This window comes from Ascidia mentula, chromosome 4 (genome assembly GCF_947561715.1).
Source record: "Ascidia mentula chromosome 4, kaAscMent1.1, whole genome shotgun sequence".
Classification (NCBI taxonomy): domain Eukaryota; kingdom Metazoa; phylum Chordata; class Ascidiacea; order Phlebobranchia; family Ascidiidae; genus Ascidia; species Ascidia mentula.
In genome coordinates, this window is record NC_138569.1 from 5394706 (window position 1) to 5406667 (window position 11962).

Genomic DNA, 11962 nt, shown 5'->3' on the forward strand with positions numbered 1-11962 from the left:
TAACTCGAACAAAAAAAAATACAAGTTGCCCAAAGTAATAGAACAGGGTAAACTGGTGTTATTATATCTGATTAGACATAATCTCTGAGAGATTTATGTCAATCACGTTGACCATTACAAGCAAAACGTATATGGCAAAACCCAAGGATAGCATATATGTGCTTCGTGTCGTAGGCCTACATGTGGATAAACATTTTTCCTCTTTGAGTGCAATTGCGCTGGAGTGGACACTTTCTAACTCTTCGAAACGTTTCAAGCATTCGCAGACTGGAGAGCATGATCACCATGGACTGCTTTGGAGAAATGGATTTAGATCAGTGAATCGTTTTAATTTGACATCACTGGGTTGGCCGAGTGGTTAAGGCGTTGGACTTAAGTTCCAATGGACGTATGTCCGCGTGGGTTCAAACCCCACACCCAGTATATTTTTCAATGAAATATTAGATTTAAATTTACAGTAACCCGGACATTCTACAAAACAAAACAACGTCTCACACGCAAGTGTAGTAAATTATTAGATGTATTTAATAGATTAACAAACAAAATATAGCTGAAAAGAATTGGCTTTGCGAAAATGTTTTCATATATTTTGTTTTTTACCACTTTGTGGTAGTTAGTGGTCAAGTGTGGTACTCGCGGGAATTTCTATCAATGAAAGCAAAACTTTGTTTTACGTAGTAACTGGATTTTATTACACCGGTAGACCTGTACGAGCTTATTGATATGTCAAAACGTGTGAGATTTGACGAAGATGCTATAACTGCAAAACTTGGTCGATACGAATCAGAGAATCAACCATCGTCTTCGAAGGTTTGTCCCCCAACTTTTTTAATTTTAAGAATTACGATTTTTTGTTCTTTTACCGATAATTCAGTTGTATAATATATTTTAACAGGAATATGCAAAAACTGGACCTGGATCCAGATTTAAGGTAAGTTGACACTTTCAGCCTGTGACAAAGTTTATATATTTTTGGTCTTTTTTTGCTGTTTTTGCACATAGGAAGATCACAGTCTTGATAGTGATGAAGAGGATGAAAATGATGAAAAGAAAGAAGAACAGTTTGATAAGCTAACAGAAGAAGACGTTGAAGGTACAGTACAACAAGTTGCTGTTTCAAAGTCTCTATGGGGCCCACCCAGATTGGAAAGTTTGTGGTTTGACCGCAGGATCTGTTTTTCGCCATCATTTGGGCCAACATTTGACGATATTATGGTATTATTTTTCCAATCACCATTGTTATATTGCACAAGGCACAAAATTAAAATAAAAGACACAACGTATAGCAAGTGCTCCTGTGCACACAATCCTTTTCATGATCTGAGTCTTATGGTTATGATGTCAGGGGCATGACTGTATGAATGTTGTGAACAGGCGCAGAAGATGATGAGGGAGAGGATCCATATGAAAATGAAGATGGGCCAAGGATCACTCCATTCAATCTTAAAGAGGAAATGGAGGAAGGGGACTTCGATAAAATGGGGCATTACCACTTTAAAAAGGATAAAGAAATACACGACAATTGGCTAGACAACATTGACTGGGTATTCTTTTGTGTATGCCATTTTAAATACATATATTGCTCTAGCGTCGTTATCTTTCACAAAAATCAATACAAAATATTGATATAAATTAACAAAAAACTATATATATTATTTTACTACATATACCTTTTTGATTGTGGAAAGGGGCAAATGATTAATTATTCAATGATAAATATTTGTATACATATATTACCATGCATTATGCGGATAAATTTGAAGGTGAAAGTAAAGAAGGTCAAAAAACAGCAAGATGTGAATATGAGCAGTGATGAAGAAGGTCCCAGTGATTTCGATGAAGTGAAGGTAATAAAAATGTTTTTGTTTAAAAATGTTTTCAATTTAAACGAATGTAGTTTATATAATTGTTTTCCGCAAAATAAAGAAACTGCTAGTCCAGTACCGTAAGGGCGTATATACGGAATTTTGTCTAAAAGGTTTCAGTAACAGCCAATTACATTCGATGATAGGTTCTCAAAGAAATGGTGCAGCTTCTCGAGAAAGGAGAAACGGTGAGTGCTGGTCTTCGCCGTCTCGGTGGAAAGGAGAAATTGAAGAAAAGTAATCGACAGAGATTATGGAGAAGAGATAAAACATATGATCTTGAAGCGAAAGACGAGAAAGAACAGAAACCAAGTAAGTGATTGTGAAGGTTTTCTGTTTTCAAGAATTGGTTGAATGCAGAAAGTTGCAAATACTGCGCTGTTGCTGGTCAAGATAGAACAGCATTACTTTAGCTGTGCATGCTGCACATTGCACAACTACCCCCTTAAAAGTTACCATCTATGCTTGGTGTTGTTGCTCGTTCTGTCGGATTTTATTGTTCAACAAACTGGGGTTTGGTGAAAGCTTTGAGCTGTGATTGTTTTTTGGCCTTTATGTAAAGGGGAAGAACCACTGATAAGAGTTTAAAAAGTTAGCTGAAGTGTGTTATTTGCATCTTTGTATTGTTAATATAATTATAAAATTAAGAATAAAATTTAAAATTTTTTATTTGGAGTGAGTATTTTTTTTAAAATTCACTATGTGTTTGCAGAGGATGAACAGGCAGAGGAAGAAAGAAAGAAAAAGTTTCTTGAACTAACAGAACTTGCTGATCAAATGGCTGGAGCTGGGCATTACGACATTTACTCCGACACATTTGAGAAGTTGCAATACAAACTAAATTCGGTAATATATGTTCATTGCCTGTAAATGTTTTCATGCAATTATACAGAATGTTTCAGTTGCTTATTATATATCTGTATTGGACTCTGGTTACAATCCTTCGCAGTAGATACATTTGCCAAGGATCAAGACTTAGTTTGAATGATGTCTTTATTGCTTGTAACCCATTGTACGAAGTAATATTAATATTAGAGGTCGTTTTGCACTTGCTGTCAAATCTTTTTTACGTTAGACTTACGATTTGTTAATTCTCAGTTGAATGTGTCAAAATCGTCGGCTATACCTGAGGGAGCTGATGCGGATGACGCTCTGGACATATTTGCAGATGACATCGACTCAGATCACTCGAAAGTAGCTCCTTCCTCCAAGGATAACAACACAAACGGTGTGTTGTGATTTCAAATTATTATTCGTGTGATTTTCTACACTCAGTGGGAAAATAGGATAAGTGACTGTCAGCTTGTTAGGAAGTAATGAAAAACAAATTTGTGAATCGAATTATTTGTGAAGGTGAAGCATATATTGGTAAGCTGCAGACAGGGTGTGCACATGAAGCATATATTTCTACCACTACCTAGAGTACATGGTTTGGCAAATCATGCAGTAGCATTTTGACTTGTTGATACAAATACAGTTTAGCTTATTCAACATGCCGCTCCCACAAAATTTTCCAAATCAAATCAAATCATGTTTATTTTGCAAAAAAAGCAACTACGTAGATGAACCAATGTTCCTTTGTTTAAACTCATGGAATAGGATTTGTGTGGAAAGTTGTATCTAAGCTGATTCATGTGATTTTTGTGCAGGGGCCGACGATGACTCCGTAAAGTGGGAATACAAGTGGAAGGCGGACGCTGACGAGACGTACGGACCTTTCACCTCACAACAGATGGCCGTAAGTCCTTACATCCCATTTTTGTGCTAACATGCAGCCTTTAACAAATTTCGAAACTTCTTATTCACAGGAATGGAAGGGGGAGGGATTCTTTACTGCCGAAGTAAAAGTTCGTAAAATAAGCGAAACCGGCGCCCCGTTCTACGACGCCAAGAGAATCGACTTCGACCTCTACGACTGAATGACGTCATACGTTGTTGCGTCACTTCTATTATGAATTACCTTCTATGAATGGAAAGGGCTTGCATTTAACTTGTTCACTGCGACGAAAGCCACAATAAATCAGTACCATGTCTGCTCTTACAAGTTAGATGAAGGGATAATAGTTTTAATTTCTGCCGCAAGTAGTTGATAATCAATGTAAAACCCCAGTCAGAAGATATGTTAGTGGGGTCGGCAAGGTGTAACGCAATTTAAATTCCAAATGCCCTTCAAGTGAGAAAAGATATGGAAATCACATGAAAATATAGAAGGAAGCCAAACTTCAAGTTTCACAGCAAACAGTGGTGTTCATGGACCTTTTGATATGCGACTGCATCCCCCCACATGTTGGCTGTAAAAAACAACGATTAAATTCATTACAGAGGCTAATAGCGAATGTTACTATGCCCGCGTGGTAGAACCACAGTCATTTTTCCGGCAAACCGTTAGATACAGACTTGTAGTGTTCATTGAAAATATAGTAGGCTATATGTCAGTAAAACCAAAGGAGTTATTGATGTTGGTTCCATACCACAATTTTGACTGAATAGCTCGCCAGATGATGTAGCTAAAACATTGGCGCAGAATTTCTTGTATCATAAATATGTTAAACCTGCAACAACAACAGCATGCACTTATTCCAACGCAAATGTGATTACTTCTGCCTCTGATAGCAAACTGCTGTTTGTAACACCGGGATTTAATGCAGGTTTAAATTTTGTCCATTTAAAGGTGTACATTTTCACAGGCGGGGCTACCTGTGACGTAACAATGATATCAAGATCGCATTTCAGAAGCTCAAGCGATCGCCCAACCACTGAATTATGAAGACACAATGCCGAGTTACGAACGTCACATAGTGTCCAAAGCTGTGCGGTTTATCGAGCGTAGTGATATTGAAAATGTAGTTGCTGAGGAATCGACGATTTAGGTATAATACAACAGTGAATATTTTTTAGGAAATTTGTAGCTTTTCAAAGAAAATACGTTTCGCTGACTCTTAGGAGTTTGCGAAACTGTGATGTGTTTTTTTAGATTGTTACAAACATCTCTCATGGCTGTCTGGCACAAGCATCGTCCACCCATGCACAACACTGGGCGGACCAACTGTGCAGGTATACAGAGTAATAACAGCACGACAAACACCCATCCTACAATTCCGCACCAGCATCAAATGTTTACGCAAACCCCTGTGTGGCACTATCGCAATAGGCCATAGAATTGCTCCTCCTTTCAGAAGATAGCAAGTCTTTTCAACATTTGTTCGAAACGATTGTGACGCATAGTTGGGTATTGACGTAGGTTAAACAAGCAGTTGTTTTGATAGACCTTGTTGAACACGAGCTTACTCAGACTTGTCTAGCAACTTGTAAAACTTCTATTGCACTTATTCAATTTGATGAGTGATTATACGTGGTATAGCGTCACGACCAGGCTTCCAATCTTTTGGGAAATTTCATCTTCGGTTTTGTTCCGTGCAGTGAAGTCAAGCCAAAAGTGCTAATATCCTTTCAAACCGATTTGCTAACGACAGAAAATGTTTGATTTTTGCAGAATGTTATGTCTTAAATTTACAGTTTATTTCATGCGTTGCTGGATGTTATTGCAGAACAGAAGTTTGTCAGTGCAACAAACATCGCCATTGAGATTCGATGTCCATAGTGTATGAGGGGTGTAATGGAGGGTACTTAACATTCAATATCTACTACTCGCTTTTTGTGCGGTCGCGTTAACCTCGAATGATAAGGACTTATCTAAGTGCTGTGGCGTTTGGCTTGTCAATATTATGTATGGGTTTTTGTGCTTCAAAGGGAAGTTGCTCATGGTATCGAAACGATACAATATAAATGAAAGGCGGTTAGGGGAAGGCAATCAGGTCTATGCGTTTTTGGAGTCGTGTGTTTTGTAGTTGAAAGCAATTTTATTGAGAATATTGTTGGGACCGTTTGGTATTACAAGTGTGCAATTTAACAAGTAGGTTTATGTATTGTACCGACCTTACGATACAGTTTTCTTCACGAAACACTGTCCAAGTTTGCTAAAAAAACGTGCTTTCAAAAAAACTTCAGCACATAATTTTGTTAAAATACCTTAAATGTATACATTTCTTTTGATAATATTATTGGCTTTTGTTTTGCATCAATTTAACTGTCGGACACATACCCGGTCGCAATCAGAAACCCAGGGTTTGAAACCATGTAACTGCTTCTATGCAATCAGTTTTAAGAGGATTGCTATTATCGGGTTAAGTTTCACTAAAATGCACTAATATATGGAAAACTTGGCGTCTGGTGGGAACCTCAACCAATCATCTTGTGAGACAGCGGCGAGCGTGCGCAAGCTAGCAGCAGAATGACGTAAATTTCGAGGTCGTGTGCGCGTTCCACGTACCGACTGACATTTGTCTGTTTGTGTTTGTCAGCAGTTGGGTAAACAACCCAGACCACTTAAGACGTCGAAAGCAAGCTTCTTGGCCCGACGCAACGTTTGCTGTTGGCAGGGACTATTAATTTGTCCGATGCGTGGAAGTTTGCTTTTGTAATAGAGACGTCATCTGTGGGTCCATCTCGTCGAATGTTCATTCTACACGTGCTTTGACCTGGCGCTAAAGACGTTTTGAAGTCGTTTTTTTATCGGTTCTCCTCAGAAGTGAGGCGTATGCTGGTTTTCTAAATTAGATTCCCGAACTTGCTCTTTGTTGGTAATCAAGCGGGGTGGGGTTGGAATTGGCAAAACCCGGTTAAAAAATCAATTTATTTGTAGTTTAAACAGGAATTTTAAAAGAAAAGCAGTTGCTCATGCTGAAAAAATTCCCACGGCCGACCTCTCCCCTTAAAAGGAGTCCATTTAAATTTCACCCAAACGAAAACCCCGCATTACCGACAATCCTCCGTAGCCCAATATTGGTCTGAAGCTTCGCTTAAAGCTACGGTGCGCCCATACTTTTATGTGGAGTCAAATTACGGAGTCTGTTGCCAGTATCGCGTCCGGCACGACCTTCCCATACAATCTCGCTCACACAGAAAGAGTTTGTGTTGTCTCCAGCGTCGGGATGTATCGAATGGTTTTACAAAGCATTTCGATATTTAAGGCATTTGGGTGTTTACTGTTTGGGGTATGACTCGATGTCAATTGGGTTGTACTTAAATGACGATTGTATGTTGCAAACGTGGTATGAGTCTGTGTAGCTCAATTTGTACCATATTTTTATGTTGGAAATAGATATAGGCTATTTCGTTTAAATTGACAGTAAGAGTATAATGAACGTGTTGAAGGTATGTGAGGCGCATGGTTGCATTACTTAGTCACCAAAGCATATAGCGATGAATCGACAGTGCAGATTTATGCCTCGGCAACCAGTTTACATCTTATTATTTATACCGTAGCTTAGGTCTTTATCAATCTATTGCGGAAATCTTCACGATGTTATTCAAAGCACTCAAACATTTGACAGACAGTCCGTGCGTGTTTAAAGCTCTGTCAAAGCTGATTGCTCGGCAACACAAATCTAGAAATGACCGCAGCAACATCTAACAAATAGGTGTTATAGTTTCTGCTTCAGATAGCCGCGATATTCGACGTGTGACGTTTAGTGGAAAGTTGCAATGTAGCGCTGTTATCATCGAACCGTGCAATGACGTCACTGGAAGAGATTGCGATACATGACGTCACAGCGGAACGTCTGTTTGAGTCTGGCGAGCTTTCTCGCTCGTCACCGCCACGCGGAGGAACACATCGCGCATCCAGTCCCTTAACACCATGGAATGACGAACAGCGAATTAAGGAGAAGAAACGAAAATATTCACTCAAGGGAAGTAACCGCACGAGGGCGCAACGGAGTGGAGGAGGAGGAGGAGGAGGCAAAGATAGCAAAAAAAGAGAGAAAAAAGAAGTTGTTGACTCTAAAGGCGTGAATCGTAAATCCAGGATGTCGACAATTGACAGAGAAGATCAGAAACAAAGTATGGGCCTATTTCAATTCTAATAGAACTACCTCACTGACCAATACTGAGAAATTAAAAAACTGATTTTAGGTTTACTTTTTGTTTAATGTAAAATAGTATATTCCATGCCACAATCAACTTTTACTTTATATGATATTACTTTATTTGCAGAGAACTCTTTTCAGCATTACGCTGATATAAGTTTGTACATGAAAGAGTACAGAGACGTGCGCAATAAGATCCTTGCCACGCACAGAGACTGTTCGTGCCACGGTTCCTACAGCAGGGAGGACATTATGAAGGCTTACGACAGTCTGGGATTCCCAAAATACCACAGATCACCGTAAGTGTTCCACGAATTTGACTAATTGAATGTGTTTTTTTTCTGGGTTCTGCATTGCAGTAATTTAATGGAATTACGTAAAATCTAGCTGCAAATCGAAATTGAAAAGAACAGGTTTAAACCTTTTTTTGCGTTCAGAGCTCTCACCTCACATCTTCAGGACGTTGGATCTCCGGACACCGACAAGTGAGGGCATTTTTATTACTATGTGTTCATTTGGCTTACAACCAGTATAATTATAAGCGAACAGCAATTGAGTTCATGGGAGAATGCGTTCATGCAAATTTGTATATTTTGTTTTCTCCAAATTCGTGTAAAATACTCAACTTTTTAATTTTAAGGGAAGCTCCGTGCGACGAGAACAGCCCGTCTGAGGAAAACGACCACGACGCTGAGGATTCTTCATGCGAGCGAGAGCTCTCTAGCCCGGATGCGCGGCAGCGTCGAAACAACTTAAATCTAACGCCCGTCCGTAAACATGTTCGTCTTCCCGACATGAGTAACTACCCAGTGCAGACTGTGTCGGGTTTGGGAGTAAAGGAGTTGGTTCGCTTGGCGACTGCGAGAGGAGAAACTCGCGCTGGCGATGGAAGGACTGGTAAGTTCTTTTGCAAGATCTGAAGGGATTTACGGCACTTTTCTGATTTTTTTCGTTTCGCTTTAGTTCTTTCATGGGTTTTAAAGCAAGCATAATTTTTAGTTTATAGTTAATATTGTGGGACAGTGTTTAGTTAATATTGTGGGACAGTGAAGCTTTTATGCAGAGTTTGATTAGTTTGGAAATTTGCTATTGAAACAACGCAAATTTTCAACTAATTATCGATTTTCGCGATAGGAACAGCGACGCCGAAAATCCTGTACTCCTCATCCAGTGATAGGAAAAAACTCCCCGATCTTCCCGCACACATCCAAGAGAAAACGCTATGTCGCATCGTGGAGCTAACGCTCCCGGAAGGAATCGGAAGCGAGACGGAAGAGCAGGATAAGGAAAAACAAAAAGACGAAGCGCTAAACTCCCATCCTGCGGACACGGATAAATTGCGCTCCACCGGCGCGGAGGGAGGTATCGCCGATCGAAAAAGAGTCTCCAGGCTTGAGAAGTTGTCGGAACGCGAAAATGATGCGTTGACGGTCGCTATAGGAACGAGCAGGAGCAGTCAATCTTCCGTTCTTTCAACTGCAATTAGCCCGATGGTCGAAAGTCCGAATGGCGCGGGTTCAAAGCGCGCCAACACCACTGTACGCGAGATGCTCACAGCTTCGGTACGGGACCTTCACCCTTTCGATCGCATCGAACCCGGCAAGAAATTCGAGAATTCGCCACCGAAAGCTGGTCTCTCTGGCGTCGGGAAAAAGCAGACGGTTTCGCTTAAAACTCTTCGCAATCTCGGCTACAAACCTTCGATGCGAAAATTCCTCCAGGAAATTTACACACCGACGAGGGACAGTCCCACGGCCGAAACCGCTAACTGCCTCGTTGCAGGAAAGACAATACGGAAACTTCGCAAAGATGACGTCACGATAGATGACGCAATACCGCAATCTGATACCCTTCCGTTACCTCGCGTGCCGGCTGCTCTAACAAGCAGTCCCCCATCGCAGGAAAACATCTGCGCGACGCGACTTTTGAAACGTGTTCGACAGCGTCAGCTTGCGGCAGAAGCGTACGAATCTTTTCGCCGCGTGATGACGCTGGAGGGTCAACATCGCCCGAAGCTCGCAATTTTTTCAAAATGTGACACAGTGGTCAAACCGCAGGTATCTGTGAGAGGGGTGGCTTTGTAGCTTTCCCATATACTGCCTTCGGTTTTGTTCGTATGGTGGCCATAAAATAAAATGTAAAGTTGCATGAAAATGAAGGTTACTTTTATACCAGCTTAGGAGGTAAACATGATAAAATATTAATGCCAAAGCTAAGATGCTGCTGTTATTTTTAATTAAAAGCAAACGTTTCCAACACTATAGAGTTCATCATCTGTGCAGTACAATGACTTGAAATAAGTGGCAAGCGGTGGACATCAAGTACCTCCAATATTGGCAGAAATGTCTGCTTTCATCTACATCAATTACCTTTAGCAACTTATTCCCTATCTGAAACCAAACAAACGTTGTTTGGATGTTTAATTTTTATATTTTTTGTTACATAAAGGGTAAGAAAAGGTATTTTCATCTGAATAAATGTGAGGAATGCATCTTAATTACTCTCGGTGAAATTTACAATGCGTGCAGCTTCCATATTTACCATGGATTCAAGCCCTAAACGTGTTTTGCATCATGCACCACAAGAAAAGTACCACCCAACCGTACAAATGGCAAACTCACGAATTGGCAATTTGTGACCTTGGTCGTGTCTTGCCGCATACAAAATACTGACCTAAAAAAATAAACTTCGCTTCAAAAGTTGACGCATTTCCTGCGCAACAGGAATTATTGCGAACAATTTAAACCATTTACTTTTAATGAAGTCGAAGTTTAAACAAGGTCGGAACACAGCAATTTTCCACAACTTTCCGTGATCTTTTTACATGACACTCTTGCGACCTTTACTGCACATCAGGGCTGAGACCAACCACAAAACGCCCCTATGATAAAATAAATCCTTATAGTTTCGAATGGAATTTGAACGTAGGTTCTTACATGCCGCACCCTCCTTGGCAGTAACGTCGCTCAACCTGTAATGTCGCGTTGTGCAACGACATTTGCTTTGGAAGCATTTTCTTTACACACACAGGTAATTACAGTGTACTGTTTCGTTTTCAATCGTGGTGTTGTGGCGCAACCCCTTGAAGTTTCCGTCTGTTTCCCTTCAGAGGAATGCTGTCCTTTATTTTCAGAACTCTTGGTAGATTAGAGGCTAAAATATAACACGTGTGGCAATATGCTAGACTCATAATTTGAAATATACGGCCCTCATATTCGGGTATATAAAAATGTGGGTCAAAAGCAAATAAAGAAACATACATGATGTGGCACCGTTATAAAGATGATATCGGAGTGTGGTGGTTAGGATCACCCAGGTGGAAATTACCCCTACTGGCGCGCGAGCAAACGATTGTGACGCAGACAAAGGGTGCGGCGCGAGGTTAATCTTCGGCGAGGATAATTATCGGACAGGCAGGAGCAGAAACGCTGAATTCGGCCTTTAATAAGCGGCAACGTCCTGTTGATGGAAACAGGCAAACGTAAGACGATTGTGACGTTTCCACTTATCGGTTTCAATTTGACCGACGCCTTGTTGTATTTGTGAACGTTGCTAATACAGTCGGGCTGAAAATGATGATAGAGATCACCAATAGAAATGGAGAAATTTCGTCGTTGCGGCAGTTTGGCAATAAACTTTTCTACTGATTGAGGATGTTTGGTAATATCTGCGAGAATTTGTACCGACATATTTTGTTTAGAACCTGGACTTGGACAGCACCGGGTTTTTGTCCGAAACGAGCTAGGGTTTCGCAAAGGACGTTTTATAGGATGGTTTTAATGTTGCACTTCATGCAACTGCAAAGTTTATCACTAATTACGCCTTAGCAGAAACTGCATCGTACGCAACGGAAACAATCAGATGCCTAAAATAGAAGCAAAATCTAGTCACGAAGCCTGTTACTGAATATAGTTTCGATTAGTTGTCAACGATTGCAGTATATATCGCAAGCCAAAACGAAAGCAGCATGTATGCAGTCATCCTAATCGTGTCGTGTCTCACGTCTTTTCATTGCCAACTGGTAAAGTCAACAAGGAAGTTATTTCAATTATTGCTTGTGTTTGCGGTCAACCATATTTTAGGTTTCGACCAGTGTACCAACCGGGTATAAATTCTGCTGTTGTTTGTTGCAGCAGATGGCAATTCTGCAGTGTTTTTTTGTTGTGACAA

The 11962-nt window shown here is 40.3% G+C and overlaps 2 protein-coding genes and 1 non-coding gene across 3 annotated transcripts; all 3 read left to right on the forward strand.

Annotated features, from left to right (window-relative positions):
• Positions 1–340: 340 nt before the first annotated feature.
• Positions 341–423, forward strand: Trnal-uaa (transfer RNA leucine (anticodon UAA)). The gene has a single exon. It is a non-coding gene; the product is annotated as a tRNA-Leu (tRNA).
• A 250-nt stretch (positions 424–673) lies between these two features.
• Positions 674–3873, forward strand: LOC145898899 (CD2 antigen cytoplasmic tail-binding protein 2 homolog). Its single transcript, XM_082987551.1, has 10 exons — positions 674–810; positions 896–931; positions 1003–1093; positions 1375–1544; positions 1764–1847; positions 2012–2177; positions 2578–2711; positions 2964–3093; positions 3515–3603; positions 3674–3873. The coding sequence occupies exons 1-10, from the start codon at positions 724–726 to the stop codon at positions 3782–3784; spliced, it is 1098 nt and encodes a 365-aa protein (XP_082843677.1). The 5' UTR covers positions 674–723; the 3' UTR covers positions 3785–3873.
• A 3485-nt stretch (positions 3874–7358) lies between these two features.
• LOC145898863 (uncharacterized) lies at positions 7359–9876 on the forward strand. The gene is made up of 5 exons (XM_082987506.1): positions 7359–7766; positions 7920–8091; positions 8230–8277; positions 8433–8689; positions 8927–9876. The coding sequence occupies exons 1-5, from the start codon at positions 7439–7441 to the stop codon at positions 9874–9876; spliced, it is 1755 nt and encodes a 584-aa protein (XP_082843632.1). The 5' UTR covers positions 7359–7438.
• Positions 9877–11962: the final 2086 nt, after the last annotated feature.